Source organism: Pteropus alecto, unplaced genomic scaffold, assembly GCF_000325575.1.
Source record: "Pteropus alecto unplaced genomic scaffold, ASM32557v1 scaffold125, whole genome shotgun sequence".
In the NCBI taxonomy this organism is placed as follows: Eukaryota; Metazoa; Chordata; class Mammalia; order Chiroptera; family Pteropodidae; genus Pteropus; species Pteropus alecto.
The window spans coordinates 5586511-5609532 of record NW_006436888.1 but is presented as its reverse complement, the minus strand read 5'-3'; the positions used below and the strand labels follow the sequence as shown (position 1 = coordinate 5609532).

Genomic DNA, 23022 nt, shown 5'->3' with positions numbered 1-23022 from the left:
AGAGATTGGCAGTTATTTTCTTTGAGTAATTTAAAGATGTTATTTCATTATTTTCTGACTTCCATTGTCATTTGTCAGTCCTGTTACTACTCCTTTAATGGTAATGGCATCTTTTTCTTCGCTGGCTGCTTTTAAGATTTTTTTTTTCTCAGTTTTTTTAAAAGCAGTTTTGCTCTGACTTTCTTTAGGTGATTTTCTTTGTAGTTATCCTGCTTGAGTTTTGTAGAGCCTTTTATGATAAGGCTTAATTGCCTTTTGTTAGTTTTATAAAATTATTGACCATTATATCTTTAAGTATCGTTTCTCTCTTGCTCTCGTTCGCTTCTCTTTCTTGGGCCCCAGTTATAATTATGTTAGAGCAATTTTCCATCTCCCATGTGTCTTTTACGCTCTACCCTGATTGTGCATCCTTTTCCTCCTCTTTCTTTTACGGACTTATCTTCTGGTTTACTAATACTCTCTTCTGCTATGTCCAATTACTAATACTCTCCTCTGCTGCGTCCAGTTTGCTTTTAAACTATTGAGTTCTTAATTTCAATTAGAACATTTTGCAATTATAGAGTTTCCATTTGATTCCTTTGGATCTGCTTTGATTGGTCTGTCTCTGTGTGCTAGTATCAACACTATCTTATCACATGTTTTATTGTCTATTAGAGTTCATCTTCTCTCACTGTTTTTTTTTTTCAATTTTCAGAATCTTCTTGGCTTTTTTTGTTTATTACTTTCTGTATAATTTTCAAAGTTAGCGTGCTCAGTTAGAAAAGAAAAAGATGCTGTTGGTATTCTAAAAATTGAAATCATTTTAAATCTATAGATTAAGACAGATGACATCTTTATGATATTGATACTAACTATATGAGAATAAGGTAATCCTTTCTATTGTTTTCTTTAGTGTCCCTTAGTATTTGTATATAGATTTTGCCCATTTATTTTAAAATTTTTGTGTTGATATTTTGTCTTTTGTTGCTATATTGAATGGTATGTGTTCTTATGTCTTCCATCCAGTTTTTCAATTTAAGCGTGATTTTATATACTAATTTTGAATGTAGACACCTGGCTAAATACTTATATTGCTTATAAAAATTTCTTTAGCGGTTAATTCATATTAGTTTTCCAGATACATCAGTTTTTCAGGTACTATCAGGGAATAATAATTTTACCTCTTCTTTTTTGAGTTTTTTTGAGATTTTCATTTTTGAGATTTTCCTCAAACGTCTGGTGATCCCTGGCTGTTTATTATTTGAGAGAAAGGCCCTAAAAAACTGATTAGAAGGTCTCTGGGCATGAATCCTTTTTATCAGGTTAACGTAGGGTGAGTTAAAATCAGAATCAGAGCTATGTGTTCAGGCTGCCATGTCCAGCTGGAAGTCTCCCCAAAAGAAAATTTCAACAGCAATTTTGACTCTACAAAACTTTCACTATATACGCAGCTTTAGTCTCCGGCTAAGGTTTGATTCCAGTTGATGTTCAAGATGTTAACAGTATTTGCTTCTGGACGTTGGGCTTGTAAGTGATTTTTCTCATCTGGCTCCTTTCAGCTTTTCCCTGTTAAAACAGTTGTTTGCAATTTTTGAATATTGCTTTCATAATCAGAAAACTATCAAAAGGAGTGAGTTTCTTCATGCTCCTTCTTTCAACCACCATCAATCTGTGGGATATTTGGAAAAATCGAAGCAGAACATGGAGTTTTCAGTAAATTTTGTGCAGTCAGGTGGCTAGATACTGGACATAAGTTAAAGAGATTTTATTCAGCTGTTTTCTCAGATCAAGAATTTTCTGAAATTTAGGGCTGACAGACCCAACTTGTTGACACTACTCATGAGATTCCACGAAGGCAAAAATGAAGACTTTCTTATTCTTTGATTTACCTCTGACTCCAGCACAATGCCTACCTCAGCAGGCTCTCTATGATTATACGTTGATAAATATATAAATTAACAGAATGTGCCACTGCTCTGAAAAATAGTACTGGGGTAATCAAATACTCGTGAAAAAAATCAGCTTTGACCCTTAGCTCATGACATACATAAACAAGAAAGATAAATCTATAAAGCTTCTAGAAAAACAGTATAATATCTTCATGACCTTGGGGTAGGAAAATATGTCTTAGTTTGAACATAAAACCCACTGCCATAAAAGGAAAATAAAAAGCTGCATCAAGACCGAAAACTTCTGTTCATGAAAAGCTAATGGTAAGAAAGCGAAAGGACAGGCCATACACTGGAAGGAAATATATGTATCTGACAGAGGTCTCGTGTCTAGAATATATAAAGAACTCCTACGAACAATAAGAAAAAGCCAAATAACCTAATTTTAAAAAGCGCACGTAGGATTGAACAGATATTTTATTATGGAACATTTCCAAGTGGTTAATGAGCACGTAAAAACATGCCCAACATCCTTGCTCCTCAGGGTGATATTGCTCAGAACCACAGCAGGTCACCACTGAATACCCACCAGAATGGCTAAAAGTAAAGGCCCAGAATACCAAGTGTTGGCATAAATGTGGAACAGCTGTAACCCTCATACATTGCTCATGGGAGTGCAGCCACTTTGGAAAAACTGTTTGGCATTTTCTACTGAAGTTAAATACATGCTTGTTTTGACACCCAGCAATCCCATTACTAGGTGTAGACCCAAAGGAAATGAAAAGATATGTACAAGAATGTCTGTAGCAGTTTTATTTAAAGTAGGGAAAACCTGGGGAGAATGTCCATCAACAGAAGAATGAGTACTTTGTGGTGTAGACACACAATGGAGTATTACATGGAAAGAAAAAAGTGGTAAATGACTGGTCTATGCAGCCTCATGGATGAATCTTAAAGAATTCTGTCAAAGAAGCCAAATATAAAAGAATACATACGTTTAGATAAAGTTCAAGAACAGGTAAAACTAGTACTGCTGATCAGAGTCGCAGCGGTTACCTGGAGGAGGGCGTAGATGGGAAGGGCCGCCTTACTGAGTCCTGGGCTGTGTTCTGCATCTCGGTCTGAGTGGTGGTTGCGCAGAATATGCATACGTACAAATTCTTCAAACAGTATACTGAAGACTATATTATCTCTCAATTAAAAAAATTAGGCCTCATCCTCATTAGACTAGAAGGAATAGGATTTAGAACTTTTAAACCACATTCAGAGGTATGAAAAGATGATCAGGTCAGCAATGCTCATGAAAGAAAACAAAAATCTATAAAACTAGAGATAGTGAACACAATAAATATTTATAGAATTAAGAAAAAAACCTTATTAAAAGATCCCAGACTCAGTACAACCCGGAGAAAAAGCAAAGGCCAGTTTTATGCTGTTTACAGGAGGTATATCTAAAACAAAACAACGTAGGAAAGTTGATAGAAGTTTGGCAAGATGTAGCACGCAAATACAGACTGAAAGAAACAGAATTGGCAATGTTCATTTTAGACAGATTAGAAAATGTTAAAAGAACGGTTAATTTATGCCATTACAAAGTTCACCTAGAAGGCGATAATCATGAAACTTTATGTGCTTACAAATGTTTTGTCAAAGTATATAAAGCAAAGACTATTAAAAATACAAGAATTTAAAACCACTTAGTTGAAGATATTAACATGCTTCAGAATTTAATAAATCAGCAGGCAAAAATAAATAATGAAATGATTGGATAACACAGTAAACTTGTTTGATATATAATATATATAGACTTTTATGCACATAAAGCAGAGAATATTCAATTTTTCAGTACTCATGGTGCATTTATAAAAAGTTATGTAAATTGGCCACAAAGGAAGAAATAGTCCAAGAGGCAGAAATCAAAATCTCCGTAAGGCAATAAAACTAAAATTCACAGTAAGAATCCCTGCAAGAAAAATTTGGCCGCTTGGAAAATTTAAAACACTCTTCTACAAAATTCTTTTCATCTACTTCATTTAGATTTTTCTGAAGTTGTTTCAGCTTCTTGAAATGAGTACTTAATTTATTTTCTTTTTTTTTTTTATATATAGGAATTAGGGGGGAAAAAAAGGCTAATAGCACTGTCTGGTATTCTCTCAAAATAGAGTCCTAAAATGAGGAAGTGTTGAATCACAGAGTATGAGCTTCTTAAGACTCTGGATATAAAACAGTAGTTTTCCGAGTAGTCATTTCAGGTCCTTCCCCAGGGGTCGAGAGTACCTAACTGTCTCAGTACATTAACTGTGTCTGGTCACTAAACCAACCAAAGAGCAACAGGACCACTTTTCTCAGATTGTTTTAATTTGCATTCGTTTGATTAATATCACAGTCGAACTTTAAAAATGTTTATTCTTAGAAATGTTTGTTTAATTTTTTATTTTCTATTGGGATGTTAGTGCTTTACTTATTGATCTTTAAATGCCCTTTACATGTTAAGAATATTAATTCTTGGTCGTGTTTGCAAACATTTTCACCATTGTTCCTTGCCTTTTATGTTTTTAATATGTAAAAGTGATTATTTTCCATCATCAAATCTGTCAATCTTCTGGTATTTTCTCTGTCATTTTTATGAAAGCAATTCCTTCCCCATAATTATTAAATAATAATAATTACAGTAGCAACAACAGCAACAGCTAACATTTATTGAGGGCTGATTATGTGTCAGGCAGTAAGCTAAGTGCCGTATTTAAACCACAAAAACCCTATGAGGTAGGTATTTTTTGTTATCTTCTTTTTGAAGAAAAAACAAGGGAGAGGGGTTCAATAGTTTGTCTACAAACACTGAACCAGTGATATTCACCCACGTTTTATTTGTTTTTATGATTTACGTTTTTATATTTAACTCTTTAATTCTGAAATCAATGAAGTGATAATGAAGCGAAACTCCTTTCAAACAGCACTTTTTCCAAAACTGTCCTTCAAATAGATAAGTCATTTTTCCCCATTTGTTTGTTATACTTCCTTTATTTATTAAATTTCAGTATATAACAAGGACTCTTGTTCGTGACATATACACTTACAGAAGTGCCACAGTGTTTCAATTGCTGTATCTTTATTGTCAGTTTCAATATGTACAAGAACAAGGCTCACTTCATCATTCTTCTCTTTTTAAAAACATTCCGAGTTATGGCTTTTACTAAAGACTGAGTAACTTGTATCAGAAAAACATTCCCACAAATAACAAATATAAATTCTGGACAAAATATTTTAGAAACATCGTTTGAAGGCACAGGAGAGCAACCAGAAGCAGAAATCAGAGTAGATTTGATTCTTGAGAGAAGGAGCTACTCTGGGTAAGAGTCGGCTGTATATGGCCTTTTCCTTGAGACATTCCCCAGTCCATCATCTTCTAGTAAATAGAACTCAAGTAGAAAGCTGCCATCGTATTGATTTGAGGAATTGGGGAGTGGCTGAGACTTGAGGATGTATATTCCAGGAAGAAGAGAACCTTGAAGGGGGTGGGGGTACCCCCAGACTCTGCATATAAACACCCCTCAAATTCTATGCTAACTCCTGAACTGCCCATGCACAGGGCAGGTGCCACATATTCCAGCAGAGATTTCAGCAGCTACCTGCTATAGGAAAGGCAGAATTTAGAGTTTGAGTCTTACCAGCTTAGAGGGGCTTGGTAAACACTTTGGGCTTTCCTTTGAAACCTCAGAAGGACCACCCTTTAGAAGCAAACACTACATCCTAGGATTGTGGTATTTTTCCCAGGACTAAGCACAAAAAGAGAAAGAAAGGCAGGGAGGGAAGGAAAAGAAAGGAAAGAAAGAAAGGAAGGAAGGAAGGAAGAAACTAAGTGAGCCTGCCTCAGATCAAGGTGATCTGCTAGTAATTTAACTGCCTACTGGAACAAAACTCACTTCTTCAGAAGGAGAAAACAATCCAAAGCCTCTACAGCCTATCAGCCGCAATATCTTATGTAAAATCAAAACTTACTAGACAGGTGAAGATGAAGAAAGAGGAACCTGTGACTTTTGCCGGGAGTCAGTCAATAGAAATAGACTAACAGAGAAAAAAACACTTTTACTATGAAAAATTATGTTCAAAGGACGCATGTGGAAAGAATAGATGAAGGGGTAAAAAGGTAGAGAGTTGCAATAGAGAGATGGAAGTTGTAAAAAGGAACCAAGTGAAAATCTTAGAACTGACAAACATAAAACCTGTTTTTACTGAAATTTCACTGGATTGGGATTAATACCAGATTGGACACGAGAGAAGAAAGCATTAGTGATCTTGAAGACAGATTGTTAGAAATCATCCAAACTATAAAGTACATAGTAGAAAAAGGGATTGAAAAATTAGAGCCAGAGCCCCAATGACCCGTGACACAAAATCATGTTGCCTAACATAAGGGTAATTGGGGTTCCAAAAGTTGAGAAGAATGAGGCAGAAAAAAATGTTCAATGAAAGGTTTGCCGAGAGTTTCCCAGTTTTGATTGACACACACACACACACACACACACACAAACACACACACAAAACTCAGGAAGCATGGCCAACCCCAAGCAGGATAAATTAAATACAAAGAAAGTTACATCTAGATATATCATAGTGAAACTGCTAGATACTGAAGATACAAAGGGAACGGTGATGAGAATGATGGCTGACTTACAGTCTGCAGCCATGCAGCCCACTAGACAGTGCAGTGGGATGATATCTTCAGAATGCTGGAAGAACTGTCAGCCTAGAATTTTATACACAGTGAAAATATTCAAACATGAAGAGGAAATAAAGATAGTTTTAGATAAAAGCTCAGGGAGGTTATCACCAGCAGACATGCATTGTAATCAATACCAATGGAAGATTTTCATACTGAAGAGAAAATAATGAGATAGAAATTTGAATCCCCAAAGGAATAAAGAGCACAAGAATGTTAAATATGTGGGTAAACATAAAATACTTTAAAAATATTCTTAAGTTCCGTAAAAGTCAGTTGTCTAAAGCAATAATAACAAGCTGTTGTTGGCTTTATAACACATACGTATGTATATGGTGAATATTAGAGCAATAGCACAAAGGGCAGAAGGGGGTGTAAGTGAAATTACTGCTTCTCAATGAAATGTATCGTTACTTATAATTATTTATTTGTCATATTATGTGGCAATCTAATATGTGGACATTAAGATTCTTAATATGTAAAATGGTATAATACTAATCTAAAGTTGAATCCAATAAGAATGTGTATATGTATAGAAGCCGTAGAGGAACCGGTTAAAAAAAAATACGTAGAAGTATATCTGAGTATCTAGTAGGGGGGACAGAATGAACTACCAAACATTCATTATTATTCTTACTTGTGCATTCTTATATGCTTATGCAAGATAAGTTTTAGGAACGTTTGAGAAAATAATTGGGGTTTTTATTGGAATTGTGTCAAACCTTTCAAATTAATTTGAAGAACATCTTCCATTTATTTCAATACCTTTTATTTCTCTTTGTGAGGTTTTCTTTATATAGCTCTCACATACTAAATGTATATTTCTTGAGGTTACTATGAATTTCTTTTTTAAAAATTATTTCTGGTAGATAGGAATGCTACTAAATTTAAAAAAATCTATATATCTATATATCTCTATATATCTAGCCACCTCCTTAATTTTATCATTAAATTGATTTTTCCAAATATGTAGTGATATTGTTTATAAAAATTATTTTGTGACTTGTCAGTTCTTAGATATTTTAATTTTATTTCCTGCCTTATTGCATGGGATGGAACTTCAGAAATAATGTTAAATGAACAAATATTCAGTGAACGCCCATTACAAGTTGATCAGTGTTTTAGGTTAGGGAGATATAGCAGTGAATAAGACAGACAGTAAGGTTCAGTGATATTAAAATCCTTTGATACTGTCGAATTGTACACTTGAAACTTACTGGATTTCGTTAACCAATGTCACCATAATATGAATGAATGAATTGAATTAATTAATCCTTCGGAAACTATACAGACAAAAGAAAAGTTACAAAGCAATCTGACAACCAGAGGAGTATTTATGTAGGTAGCAATCACTGTAGAAAAGTGCTTCTGGCGGGCGATCAGAGAGCGTGCTGGTGGAGTGGGTGCCCCAGAACAGCTGAGGGGTCTGGGTGTGGCTGGGGGCAAGCTGCCGCGGTGGACAGAGCATCGGGGCAGAAGCCTGGGGAGCGGAGGACGTGTGGGGCTGAGGAGCAGACTGGGGGGAACACGTGCTAACAGCATGTACCCTTACCTCTGGGGCTCCTTGGAGATTTTAAAGAGCTGTTACAGGGCACAGCGGGGACAAGCAGGTGGGACTCTGGGTTTTCTCCATGCTCCAGCTGGCTCTCCCAAAACCTGAGGAGCATTACTTTGACCTGTTTTTGCATTTTGGGTTTCCGTTTTATTTTTTTCTACACATTTTTGCTGAACACCTAGCAGGTGCCAGTAGAACCTAAGCACTGTTCTGGGTGCTGGGAATAACAGCAGTGGGTAAAATAGCCCCACATCCCTGCCTTCATGGAGCTTACCCTCTAATGGAGGGGAGACAGGGAGACAGCAGTAAGCGGAATAAAATGTAAACAGTGGCAGTGTGGAGTAAGGGCACTAAAGAGTTCTTGGAAGGTTGCAGTTTTAAGTAGAATGGTCTGGAAAGGCCCCACTAAGGTGACATTTGAGCAGAAACTTGAAGAAAATGAGGAAGCGAGCCAGGCAGATTTCTGGGGAGAAAGAGTTCTGGGAAAAGGGAACCTCCCATGCGGAAGCCCGAGGAGGGAGCCCGCCTGGCCCGTTCTAGGAGCGGAGGAGGCCAGTGCGTAGTCGAGGTGGAGCGACGTGAGAGGCGAGCTCACAGCGTGGCAGGCAGTGAGGCAGTACAGGGCGGTATCGACCCATGTGCGGGCTCTGCCTTTACTTTTGGTAAGGTGGGGACCATCGGGGTTTTAAGCAGGGGAGTGGTGTGATCTGACTTGAGCTTTAGTAGCATCCCCCTGGCTGCTGCCTTAATAGCAGATGAGTGGAGAGCAGGTGTGGGAGCCGGGGGACCAGCCAAGTGGAGGGATGCACTCTCCGGACCCCTGAATGTTGTTTCAAAGAACATCCAACAGAATATCCTGATTCGTTGGATCTGGAGTCTGAAAGAGACTGGAGGGATGGACTTGCTGCTAACTAGGCATGCATGGAGCAGATTGATGGGGCAAGATTGGGAGCTCAGTGTTAGATATACTAAGTTTGAGATTTGTGTCAGCGGTCCCCAACCTTTCTGGCACTAGGGACCAGTGCTCCTATGAGCATCTAATGCCCAGTGATCTGAGGCTGAGCTGAGGCGGTGATGCTAGTGCTGGGGAGCGGCTGCAAATACAGGTGAAGCTTTGCTCGCTCACTCGCCACTCACCTCCTGCTGTGCGGCCCGGTTCCTAACAGGCCATGGACCAGTACTGGTCTACAGCCCGGGGTTGGGGACTCCTAAGTTAGACATCCAAGCAGGGGTATAAGGCAGGCAGGTGGATTTAATGTGAATTGAGGTCAGAAGAGAAGTCAGAGCTACATATAGAAATTTAACAATGTTAACTTCTTGATTTTGATACTTGCACTGTGATTATGTACGAGCAAGAACTGCCCCTCCCCACATCAAGAAATGAATACCGAAATATTTAGGGAGAAAGAGGCATCATGTCTGTAACCTAGATCTCAGGCACTTCAGGGAAAATAAATATATCAGTAGATTGATAGGGAATAATAAAGAAAAGGTGATACATCTAAAGAACACGAGAATTTGAAGAATATGAGAATTCTTTGTTCTATTCTTGCACCTTTTCTGGAAGTCTGAAATTATTTCACAATGCAGCACTTTTTTAAAACGAAGGACAATACAGGCACTTGCAGATAAAGAAAACAGAATTTGTTGCCCGCACACCCGCACTGAAGGAAATAATGGAGTCTTTGGGCAGAAAGAAAATGATTTTGCATGAAAACACAGAAATGCAGGAAGGGACGAAGAGCAAAGGAAGGGCATGGAGAGGAATTTTGGCTGTATTATACAGTAATAATGTCTTTCTCGTGGGGTCTAAAATACACGTGCAATTGAAATGACCATAACCGGGTGCAGGGACGGACCGAAAGTGTTCTAAGTCTAGAATCGTTGGCAAAGTGATAAGATTCATCGGGTACATAAAACCGTAGTACGTCAAGGTTGTACTGTGACATCCGGGGCATCGGTTCTCAAACATTTTAGTCTCGGGGTCCCTTTCACTCTTAAAAATTGAAGATTCCCCCATTAGGCAAACACCACAGTAATTATCATCACAGACAGAATCACTGATGGGTGCTAAAATTAGCAGGTGAAAGTTTGAAGAGAAATAGCAAAGTGTCTCCTCCAAGCTATTTCATAACTACAAAAGGAAAGTTAGTAACTTTACAGTGGAGAAATCCATCAGAAACCACCTTGACTACAAGTTAATAGAGAGGAAAAACTGAATTTAAAAGTTAGCAAGAAGAGAGAGAAAAGAGGGCATTAAAGAGATCAAAAGGAAAACAAATTGTGAGATGAAAGCTATAAACCCCAAAATTGCAGTGTTTACATTAATTGTAAATAGACTGCTCCATTAGAAGCAGTTTGTCAAGATTAGATTGAAAATGAAAAACCTAAACCCAATTCAGTGCTGCTGACATCAAACACACTTTTAATGAAAAGACATAAGATTAAAAGTAAAGTGATGGAAAAAGACACCATGCAAACTTTAACCGAAAGAAGCCTGGTACTGACCTCAAGATGGACGTAAAAGTGGAGTGAGAAATAAAGGAATTTCGGAGTAGTCAGTCACCAGGAAGGCTTCACATTTCTAAGTATATTCTTGGTGACATAGCTTCAATGTACATAAAGCAAAAATGGGCAGAACTGAAAGGAGAACCAGCCAAACCTGTCATAATGGAAAGTTTTAAAACACTTTTCTCGATAATTTGGTAGTACAGAAAAACAAGATTCAACAACACGGTTAACAAACTTAACCCTTTTTTAAATGGATATAAATATTATATAGGGTGATCATTTCATAAGATGGTCACTGTTCTACACCTGAAACTGACATGATATTGTATGTCAGCTGTAACTGAAAAAGTTTGAAAAGTATGACATATCACATACGTAGGTATGACACTGTACCCAAGAAACACAGAGTATATGAGATGTTCACCCTCATGAGTTATCAGAGAAATGCAAGTTAAAATCAGCAAGCATGGACTGTCACTTCATACCCACCAGAATAGCTAAAACTGAAAAACTGAGAGCTTCGGTGTTGGATGGGGGACAGCTGGGACTCGTCGTTACTCCTGGTGTGAGCCGAGTGGGCATAGCACTTCGGGAACTATCGGAGCGTCTGTTAAAGCTGAAAATGTGCATGCCGCGGTGGTCCAGCAGCTCCCTGACACGTAAGGGTTTTGATAGCGGCATCCACTGTTCATAGACTGTCCCGGACTGGGAACGAATACCTGAGTTGCGGTCCATTCTCGTCCTGGCTAAGAGCACTGCGCGGCAGTTAAGAGAGTGAACCGTGGCCGCGCGTGCCGGCCTGGGTGAATCCCACAAACAGCGCCGAGCGAAACAGGCCCTGTGGGGCAGAATGCGCTCTGTGTCACCAAGTGAAGAGCGAAAATAAGCAGACTCGGCCGTGGTGTTGGAAGATAAGGGGAGCCTGGGAGGAGACACGAGGGGTGCTCCTGGAGGCTGCTTTTCTGTGTTTTTATCTGGCTGGTAGTTATATGGAAGTTTTCACTGTGTGACAGTTCATTAAGCCATACGCTTAGGATTCGCGTGCCTCCCTGTATATAGAATGCCAACAAAAGTTTACTTAAAACTACAATGAGACCTTTTTTTTTTTTTACCTTTCAGAGTGACAGTTAAAAAACTTGATGGCAGCATAGCATCACGTAGGCGAGGTTGCAGGAACAGACACATGCACATGGGTGGGACCGTAAGTGGAAACCAGCTCTGAGGGGGCAGTTTGTCAACACCTATCGAAGTTAAAACCACACATCTGAGCCTGCTTCCAGGGACATACTTGCATGTGCGCAAATGGCATGTGTCAGGGTGTGTACTGGGGCTGTGTCTGTAATGGTAAATGTTCAGTAGGGGACAAGTTAAATGAATTATGGTACGTCCATTTAATGGAATACCTTATGGCCATTGACTAGCACGAGGGAACTCTGTAGATGCTAACATGGAATGCTCTCTAAGGTTTATCAGAAATAGCAAGGCGTAGAATAGTGTTTATACCATACCATGCTATTATTTGTATGAAAATATATATACACATACGTACACACATATAAAATACATATTATGATGTGAATATATGAGCGCACTTGTACATTCATAGACTTTTTCTAGAAGGTCCACACGAGAAACTAGTAGCAGTGCTTGCCTCTGGAAGATATAACTGGGTGACCAGGTGGCAGGAATGAGGAGACTTTGCTATATACCTTTTTGTATCTTTAGGATACAGAATGTACTATGAGAATATATCTATCAAATATTAATTTTTAAGATAATTGCTGAAAACTCCTTAGAAAGGAATTCTGCAGGAGACTGGCGTTTTGCCTCTCAGTAAGTCCAGTACAGCCACATTTTCCTTCACGATGAAACAGGTCTTTGGTTTACCAGCAGATGATATGGTTTGCTCTGTGGACTGGTGCCAAGACGTTCGGGGGAAAATGCCCTGTGACGAGGGTGCTCAGACTGAGGGTGTGTGCGGGGCTGAGTCGGCGAGCAGATAGTAAATTCAAGCCTCCCCTCTCTAGCTCACTGAAGACACCACCCTCCCGGGATGGATGAAACGGTGGGCCCTCCCCACTGTTTACAGTCTCATTTCCCTTCTCTTTCCTTCTGAACATTGTACGATGAATTCAGATTAAGTTAAAATGATGCAACCCTACTGCTTCCTTTTGTTCTTTTAAAAAATGTAATTGAGATCATGCTGTGACTATAGCATCTGCTTTTTATGTCTTAATGTATCAAAAGCCTTTTACTGTGTCATCAGAAATTGTTCATATGAATGCGAACGTTTGAATATTATTACATTATCGAAATATGTCATAACTTGCCTAATCATTCCTCTTTGGACATTTGCATTGTTGAAATTTTTGCTATTATTAAAAATATAGTGATGGACCATCTTTGTACGTTATACTACATTGTTTTATTATTTCTTAGAAGTAAAATTATTGTCAAAGGGTATGAACATTTTTAAATACTCTTGAGATGAAGAGTTCCGAATTGTCTTCAAGAAGTTTCTCAGTTTTCACTTCCACAGAACCCTTGGCAGCTTTGAGTAAAAAAGTCATTTTTAATGTGAGAAAAATTGAGTCTTAATAACTTTACCAACACATCTGAATGGTATCTTAGGAGTCCCTTTCAAGTTGAATGAAGATCTGGAATATTCTCTCATGTCATGGCGTCGTGGGGAGAGCCTGGCTCAGAAGCCTGCCTGACCGGTCTCGTGCCCTGCTTCCCACCCACAGGCACTGGAATCGTAGAGAGGCTGCTTCCTCTTCTGTCAGGTGGGGAGAATGAAGCACCTGTTTCGTGGGGACACCACTGCCACCTGTGCCCACATGGGTTTGGCACTGCACGGTTCCACAGGTGCCACAAACACAGTGACGTTGTGTGCCTTAGGGCCCCTGTGCAGGATTACTGCTGGGATTCAGAGAGTTAAAAATGTAAAAAGCTCCTGAAACATTCTTTGACACTGTAATAAGTTGTGGCTGTTATTTCTGGATGGAGAGTGGAAATATGAAATTTCAAAAATCTTCTATGCTTTTCTTTATTTTTCATGTTTTCTGCAGTTGTCATGTGCTGTTTTTATTATCAATAGAGGTATCTACATATTATAAATCATGTTTATATATCATATAATATTACATGTGTTATATGTAGAAAATAAGCAAAACACTCATCCAGCATAAGAAATTGGGGGGCAGAGGTCTTAGGGAGGTTGCCATTTCACAGGCTGGGAACATGAGGTCTCGGCTCTCATGTTGCCTAGCAAAATAAGCACTCAAATATGGATGGATCTGTTGAGTACAAAGTATGTGCCTCTCCACTAATAAGGTTGACAGTAGCAGCCAATACCAGATTCATTTGAGCTACACAAATAGGTGGTGGCAAAATAATTTATGTATCGACCTATTAGAACATAGCATGTTTTAATGTCTTACTATCAGATTGATATGAGTACTTAAATCTGACAGTTGCATGGTAATTTAAAACTTTAGGAAGTAAGACGAATGCCAAAATAATAAGGCCCCTGATCACATTTTTAAGATTCAAGATGAAAAGCAAACCCCAACAAACATGGATCATTTGTAACATTCGGCTAACTGAAGAGTGTGCTTCGGTGCACTGAACTATTTCTGACAGGGTTTTCCTAAGGAACAAAAATCTCCACTTGATTTGTGTCCTTCAGTACAGTTGTTTCATAAATCAGACTGTTTCGAGTGACATAGGAAACAGCGCAACGGCAGCGTATGGTTATCCCCGCGATCCCAAAGCAAATGTTTGTTTTGTTGCAGTGATGGAAACATTTCCATTGCGAAGCAAATATTTAGAGCTCAAAAGAAACATTTGGGCAGCCAGGATGTGTCAAAATAGAACAGATGCCTGCCTTTTAAAAACACATTAAAAAAAAACCACCTTGTACTTGGCTGCTGTGGTTACAGCCACAACGGGTTAAGGAAGAAATCAGAAATGGTGTCTGTCATTCTAATCCCAGCTCCTGGGCACACTTCTGTGCCTTTTTTTCTGTCTTGGTTTTTCTCTTCCAGAAAATGGGGATAACCATTCTAAGTGATTTTGTTTAAGGATTCTTTTTTTCCCCTCCAAGTGTTTTTTTCTTTAAAAATAATTTATTCTTTCGAGTCAGGAATATATTCCCATGGAACACAGTTTATAAGAATATACAATGAAAAAAAATCAGCCTTCAGTCTCTACCCCCAGCTACCAGCTCCTCTTCCTCTATAAGCAGTGGTACTCATTTCTTATCTCTATTATGTGCATGGACACACAACTACATAGATGTGTTTGTATGTATGTGTACACCTGTCTGTCTGTCTGTCTGTCTATCTATCATAGAGGTTCCATGTACCCTTTGCCTAGTTTCCCCTATGCTCCACATATTCTTTTTGTTTCTCTTCTTTTTTTGAGGTGGCTGAGTCTAAGCCTTTGCTTATTTAAGATGTGCTGTGTCAGAGCACAGGGGAGCAGGCACGCAGGCTGCCTGTGCTTGGCCCCGGCCAGTAAAAAGAGCACCGGGTTGGGAATCCAGTTCTGCCTCCAGGGCTTTGGGACAGTCACCGCCCCTCACTGGGGTCTGTAAAACCGAAGGAAGAGGAAAGAGAACGGAATAGACCAGATGAGCTCTCCAGATCTGAATTTCTTTGGTTGGTTGTCAAAGGAGAATTTTTTTTTTTTTAAGCAAACTTTACTGCCTCTTCCAAAACAGGAGCAAGATTCGAGTATAGTTGAAAATGTTTATTAATTTGGCTTTTCCACACATGCGCAAACACACCTCTGGCTGACCTGGCCTTTGGCATTCAGGAGGCAGTGATTCCTGATTGTCACAGTTCCTTCCCTAGGACTTGTTCAGTGCAGGGCTGACTCCTCCGCCTGTTGACAGAGTCCTGCCTGATTTCACACCGCTGCCCGTGACAGCCGGCAACGATATTCATTATGCTATTAATCCTTTGGAATTGGTGATCAGATATCAAAATCACTCCTCTTTATTTTTGTTTTTAATTTAGCAGAAAGATTAAAAGAAAAAAAAACCCTTTAGATTATAGATCTAAAAATAGACATCATGGATGCTGATTGGAAACCCTCCCAGTCTTTCGTACGAGAGATCTCAATTTGTGTTACACGGAGGGGCCGCTCACTTCTGTCTTGTTCTCCAGTTATACTACTCCCCAGAGAGGCCCCATAAATTTTACAGGGAAGTTTCCTCCTTATGCGGAAGGAGCTAAGCTCAGTGACTGGTGTGGCTGAAATAGCCGAGGGCTGCAGGGGAGCGCGCCTGCCTTGTGGGATGACGTGTCAGAAGTAAATGCACAAAAAGTTTTGATCTTGGTCGAGTCGGCCGCGTCGTTGATATCACGGGGCCCGGGATCCTGTGACCCCAGCCTGTGCGATTTGAGATTAAACTTGCATTTCATTTACTGCCACAATGGCCCGGCGGCGGGCTTCACTCCGCAGAGCCTGCCTGCTGACTGACATTCTGCCATCTCCACCACTAACCCTTCGGAAGCTCCAGACTCGGCCCTGGAAGGGAGGTTTCACATCTCCCTTCGGTTCTCTGGGAGGCAGAGGTCTTGCCCACCGACTTCTTCGGGAGGGCAGACCCGCCCTCTTTCGCTTACAGCGAGACATGTGCCTGCCGGCGCCCTCCGCCTAAGCTAGCTGTGCAGTGCGTTCCGCACTGGCTTTTTACTTGGTGATTTATACCAGGAGACGTGGCCGGGTGATAGCTAGTGTCCTTTTGTCTTTGTGTTTATTTTTCTTGCACATTTAATGCATTTAAAGGATATATTGTCTTTATGGTTCACTGGGATAAGGAGGGGATCGGTGCGAGTTTTAATGAGAGGTCCCCGGCTGCCTGTGTTGAGACGAGAATTATATTCTTGGTGAGAGATTTTTCTTTCCTTAGGTGGCAGGAGGCAGTGTTTTGCTGCTTTTTGAAATAGCGTTTCTACCTAACGAATTTTGGAAGGGTACCGAGAGGGCGTTCAGTTTCAGGGCATCCCCAGCAACTCTGTCTCCTGGCGTTCGAACTTTCCTCCTTTAGGAGAAGGGAGAGTCTCGTGTCTCGTTCTCGAATTTACATGTCAGTGTCAGGCTGGTGAAAACCAGCTCCATCCTCAGATCAGTTCTTACTTGTAAAAACTCTTTCATTCAGGCTAACAATACTTGGAACTAGTTTTCTCAAAAACTGTTTTCGCTGCCTGGGAACAGTTCATCAGTGGAGAAGAGAGCATTTGGCTTATTTACTTAATATTTTAACCAAGTGAATTAGACAGGTTGGGGGGCCAGGGGAGGAGATTAGAAAGTGGGTGGGGGAGGCCCCATAAACAAGGTGATATATAATATTTTTTTTGTTCTCCTTTTAAATAAATACCGATCAGCTTTATGTTCAGAGACAATAGGAGCCGTTGGCTTAAATTTGCAGTTTACTGTATTTATGGCTGTAATATCAAGGTGCTGCCGTCGTAATTTCATGCCCCAATGAGAAGAGCAAGGTCGAAGCAAATGCTTCCATCGGCATCTGCTAACACACTAACTCATAAACAAGGCCCGGCTGGATCAGGTGGCACGGAATAATACAGGCTAATGAAATACAGCACAGCTTTCCATTACTGTTAGTTTTTACAGTGTCGTCATTACGTGTAATTTATGTTTAAAAAATTCAATTTTATACAAGGCACTGGGAAATAGGGGTCTACAGGTCATCCAACGACTTTTAGAGGCGCTGAGAGTCCTTATTGTACTCTACTGTTCCAACAAAATGTTAATAAAATAAAATAAAAAAATACTTTTTTCCCTTTCCCCTCCCCTAACCTTTCCTAGGAGAGAGTTGGTTTTTCTTTTAATTTGGGGAATATTTTTAGCCAGCTGTCTCCTCTGCCTCATCTCCTTCCAGAGTGTGCACGGGTAGATAGCCGGTTGGGTTCTGAGAGAGGTGACCCTGCTCAGTCTCCGTGAGTCTCTGGTGGGGAGGAAGATGGCCAGGGTGGCCAGCCCGGAACCGCCGCCCTTTGCCACCAGCCCTCCGGCCCTGGTCCTTAGTCCCTGTCCGGCTGCACGTTTTCATTATAAACCTGGAAGGTGCTGTCGGGCGTTCATTACCTTGCTCATTTCCAGACTATTCCTAAGCCTGCCGTCCTGGTGCTGGTTTGCCCTGAAAGAGGCAAACACCGCTCTCTGCTTCACCTGCACAGAGCCAGGCCTATGGCAGTGCTGGGCGGTCCCTGGGGACGGCGTTGGGGTTACTTGTTCTGAGAAGCCCCGGCCCAGCCGGTCCCGCAGGGAAAAGTTGGCCCTTCCCCACGCCAGGTTTTGTCTGACCTGTGGCAAAGGGCCCTGCGGCACCCTTCTCACACCCCAGAGGCTGCAGCTCACAAAAGTCCAAGGGTTTGGGTTTGTTTGCATTTTAACGGAAGCCTTTAGAAAAAGAAAACAAATCTGTGTATCTTCTAAGGGATAAAAATAAATGGGTGTGGCAGCCCTGAGGCCATTCTGTTCAGTGGTCAACAGAATGTAGCTCACTTGTCGGCTCTTTTCAAGACCCCTACCCTGGAGAAAGTGTTGGAAAGAAGTCTCTGGGGACTTCTGCAGGCGGCGATGGCTGCCTCCCTGTAAGGGAGTCTGACTGCCTATAAGGGGAGTCGGGTTTGGAGGGCACACAGTGCCCTGAATGAGAGGCCAGAAGGTCCATGCTGATTCCAGGGCTAGGGCTTCATTTGCACACTTGGGTCTGAATTGAGAGCTCTCAGTTTTGCAAATCAGGCAGCCGTGGCCTTAAAGGCGAAATGACACGCTGCCTCTCAGAGCCAGGCATCCGGCTCCTCCTGCTCACCAAGTCCCCTGTCCCTTCTCCTCTTGACTAAAGCTAGTGAGTGGGCGGAGTAAGTGAGCAGGACTTTGAGTTTTGCTCTTTACCAGTAATATATTTTAATTGTCAGTGTCACGGCGGGAGGTGAGGGGGAGGGGGCTGATGGCCCTTGAAACCATCAAGCGGCAGCGGCGAGTTGACTCAAACAGCCTCGAAATGCACAGTGCTGGTGATGTCAGATACTGCAGTTGACACCCCAACTGAAAGAAGAATTTAGGCTTTATTAAAACTGGCTCATTCTCCCAAAGGCAGCAGCTGAAGGAAGACAGGTAGGGGAGAGAGGAGTTTTGCCTGCCACAGGACGGCGACACCCTTTGCTCCCATCTCTGCTCAGCCCTTGCTCAGTCCCTCTGCGGTTAGATTATTCCTTGCAGATAGCAATCAACTGGAAGGAAGTGTGTGTGTCTAATTTGCATGAGATTATTTAAAACAAAAAAAAAAAGGTCTGCATTAGTCAGGGTGATGGTAAACAACGCGAAGAGATGCCTTTTATAATATAGCCTGTGCCTCAGCTTTCAGAGCCAAATATAATTCACTTACAATTGGCAGTTCCCTTTATTATTCCGTTTAACCTTTTGGATTCTGCAAGGTCTCGTCTGAGCTCTCCAGTGTGTCTGTCAGCGGGGCGGGTAGGCACCTGGCTGTCTTGGGTCCTGGGGCAGCACCTCTTCCCTAAAGGCAAGGGCCTTTCAGCTCCTGGGGCTGAAGAGATGGACCCCACCCCCCAGTCTCCAAAAGTCCCAGATGAGTCACCTGAGTGACCTGTAGAATCCTGAGCCGGGTCTGTGGAATCCTAAGTTGGGGACACTCAGAGGACGAGGACACCAGGAAAGCGTAGGCACCAATCTGCGAGAGGCCTTTGGATTTCTTTGGAGGTTGAATATTAGAATGAGATGAGGTCACTCTACCCTTGTCACTCTGGTCATGTCGAAAAAGTACAGGTGTCATTTGCAGGTAGGACCCAGGCGTTGCGTTTCTGTTTTGCTTTGACACAGCCCCAAAACTGTATTCCTGGGCTCTTACTTGTGTTTGGTGCCATGTGGGGACGAGAGAAGACAGTTTAGCCCTTAGCTAAACCTCTTTCACAAGATCGAAGACGTAAGACAATTTTGCTGTCTGCCTTTTGATGTTTTTGTTAACTGTGCTGTCGCGGGAAGTCACCAGGCTGGAGATGGAGGGCCTTGGGTTGTCATCCGGTGGTACCATGCCCTGACTGTATGATTTGAGGCAGATTTTGTGCCCTCCTTGGGCCTCAGCTTTTTTTATCTGTTAAATGAAGGCAGTGGCTGGAACAACAGTCCAGCTCTGAAATTATATTATTCAGTGAGATCATTAAAATGCTTATTTTTTTAAGAGAAGAAAAATGATTCACTTTATGTAACTGAATCAAAATCCTGGCTCTCCGGAGAACAAGGGATATCAGAATTCCAGCCAGTGTAAATTTAGAGCATCAAACGATAAGGTCTCTGAAAAACAAGAGCTTGGAAGGATGTGCTGATGCCCTTTAAACCGCAGCCTCACTAGTGGGCTCAGCTGCAATAATGCAAGGAACATGTTTTATTAGGAAAATAGGCTTCATAAAAGCTCGGGCCAGAGGGCAGAGGCTCGGGCAGGGAGTCCTGTCCCTTTAACCGGCTCCGGCTCTCGGGCCGCAGCACAGCCTGTAACTTACTGTATATTTCCCCAGCGTTAAACATTATCGTACTTGTTTATATTTGAAAGAGCCAAAAGGGAAAATGAGAATGCAACTGAATGCTCCTTTTGGGAAAATTATCCTCATTTGCAGCCAGCGGCTGACAAGGCACACGAACTACCAGGTTTATAAAATTCCGTCGTGTACCAGTGACCATCAGCCCGTGCTGACGGCGCGTGTGCCGCTCTCTCCTCTAATGGCTGATTGCGAGCTGGTTAAAGCAGTGTCTTCCGAGCACCCTGAAAGGGGTTCCCCTTCCCGTTTAGGAGGGGCGACTGGCACACGCCCGAGGGGAAACGTGTTCTCCGTTTTGGCCTGGCTCTTCTGTCTACCCTGCCCCTGTTCTTGGGAAGTGAGATGGTAAAGCAACCCCTTTGCAGCAGGCTGGGGAATCTGGGAGCGGGGATGTCTCCCCTCCGGCTCCGTGTACTCAGGTCTAGCCTTTGTATTTGGAAGGTAACAAGTGCCAGTAAATGACCCCCCTTTGCACCCCGGCAGCCTTTCCATCTGCCCATCAATGTGTTGAGGGCCTGGTACGCTCGGGGCCAATCCAGCAGCCCTCAGACCTTGCGAGGTGTGGCCTGGCCCGCGTGAGTGGCCAGCTGCACTGCGTGCAGGGCGGGAATGGTGAGGGGCTGCACTGTTAAATGGGGCCTGATCTCAGCTGCCCAGTGCGGAGAGGAGGAAGGGGTTCGGGGCCGTTCGGGACCGTCTAGGCGATCTCCCCTGACCACTTGCGGTGGGGCATGGAATATTGGAGGGACGGCTGCAGCCAGCTCCCACGCGATGTGCTGCCCCGCAGCGCTCTGCTGTGGGGCGTGAATGCGCTGTGTCCATCAGCCCCTCGGCCCAGAGCGAGAAAGGCACCAGGCTCTGGAAGATGCTGCTCCTCAGAACCTCCCGGTGCTTCATCCACCCCCAGGGGCAGATGCGCCATGCTGCGGGCCTCTAATGGAGACCCGGCCAGCTGGGGAAAAGCTCTCGGCCCTGGTTTAAAAGCTGCATATTGCGGCTGGACTGGGCGTTGGGATTCCCGGAACAGCAGGGCTGGCCGGAGCCATCTTTCAGTCTTTCGTGGACTGGCAGTGACCTCCCAGCTGCCTTTCCCACCCTCGGGGCTAGAGCACACCGCAGTGCTTCCCGAGCCGCCTCAGCAGGCAGGTTCTGCTCACACCTGGGTGCCACACTGCGTTCCTGTTCTTTGGGTTGGTCGGTGCCCTGTCTGCTCCCCACAGAGCCAGCGTCCCCCGGCTGCCTCAGACTCGATGAAAGTATTCCAGCTGTGTGCCCACCGGAAATGTCTTCATGGGATTTTCAGTTGCCTTTCATTCCTCCGTGGGCAAATCCTCTCCACATGTTGTAGCCACTGCAGATGGCGCCCTGCTATTTCCTGATGTCCCATGTGCAGTATGGTTTAAAGTGTCGGGAAGATTTAAAAAAAAAGGGAGAGGAAAGAAAAACTAGCCAAAGGCGATATAGGCAGCCTATGATAGGCTAGAGTAATAATCATCTGAAAGTTTGGGCCTGGCCTTGTTTTGATCTGTTTTCTTGTTTTATTTTCTTCTTTACATTCTATATCCCATTCATACTAATCACAGTCAGTCCTGATTTTTCTTTTTATTTCTGCATTTGTCATAAAATAAAGCAAATTATTCCCGTCTTCGGAAACGATCTAGACTAATTAGTCGTCTCACCCAATAATTAGTTTTTTGTTTCCCTGTCTGTTTTCATGCATTATTGTTAGTTTTTTCCCTTCTTTTTTTAACACCATTACAGATTAAAATGAGCCACATTTGCAGTTGATGGTATCTGTTTTCGGGGGAAGAATGGAGAATTGCAGTACGGAGCGACTTCAAAAGCAGCAATAAACTCAAGGATAAATTAAGGAAATTGAATGAGCCACATTTGGAAGCAGTGTTGAGGCTAATATTCTGTCGCTTAAGGTTAAATTGCAACTGAGAGAGGTTCCCGAGAATCCGAAATCGGGGAGGCAGAGTTCCAGGATGCTAGGCGTTCTGTGGCTCCGGGGGTCTTTTCTCGATGGAGATTTCCTAGCCGCCGCGGACAGTGGCAAAAGGTACTCACCCGCCGTTATGTGCTCTCCTCTCCCAGGGCTGACGGATGAAGAGATCGATTTGGCTTTCCAGCAGTCGGGCATGGCTGCCGACGAGCCATCGGCCTTGGGCCCGGCCACGCAGGTGGTTCCTGTCCAGCCCCCTCACCTCGTCTCTCAGCCATACAGTAAGTCACCTGCTCAGACTCCTGCTTTCGCCTCGATTGGGATTGAGGACTCTGGCCAAAGAGCAGAGCTTCCCGTCTCCTGGGCCCCTGGATGCTGCACACGGGGAGAAACTGGGAGCATCACCTGCCAGCCCATGGGGTTTTCCAAAAGAATGTGACACACCCACAGCCTCTTCTAGACACACTTCTAAGTATGTGACAAAGCTTTAAGAAGAGACAAGGGGTCAGAATAAACGACTTCATTGTGTTTGGTTACAAGCAGGAATCTGAAAGCAATTATTGGTTCAGTTTCCATTTTCTTCTGCCAGTGCTTTGGCATGTTACTTTTTCACTAATAAGAACACAAACATCTGATTCATAAGTGCGTTCACGTTTGCTCCCTGAAGTAACTTTCCTCTCAACTTTATTTTTAAAGTTAATATTAGTAGATTTAGACTGCCCCCCTTTCCTTTTCCTTCCTTCCTTCCTTCCTTCTTTAAGGAGCTCACTATTCAATGGTGGAAACAAATCACCACATGGCAATTTATCTGCTCTTGGACACGCAGATAG

General features: G+C 42.4%; 1 protein-coding gene across 1 annotated transcript in view; it reads left to right on the top strand.

Annotated features, from left to right (window-relative positions):
- PEX14 (peroxisomal biogenesis factor 14) overlaps window positions 1–23022 on the top strand; it is a 121068-nt gene that overhangs the window by 73706 nt on the left and 24340 nt on the right. Inside the window, exon 4 of the mRNA XM_006914432.3 lies at window positions 22345–22473. Coding sequence (XP_006914494.1) covers window positions 22345–22473 — 129 coding nt within the window. The remainder of the gene's footprint in view (window positions 1–22344; window positions 22474–23022) is intronic.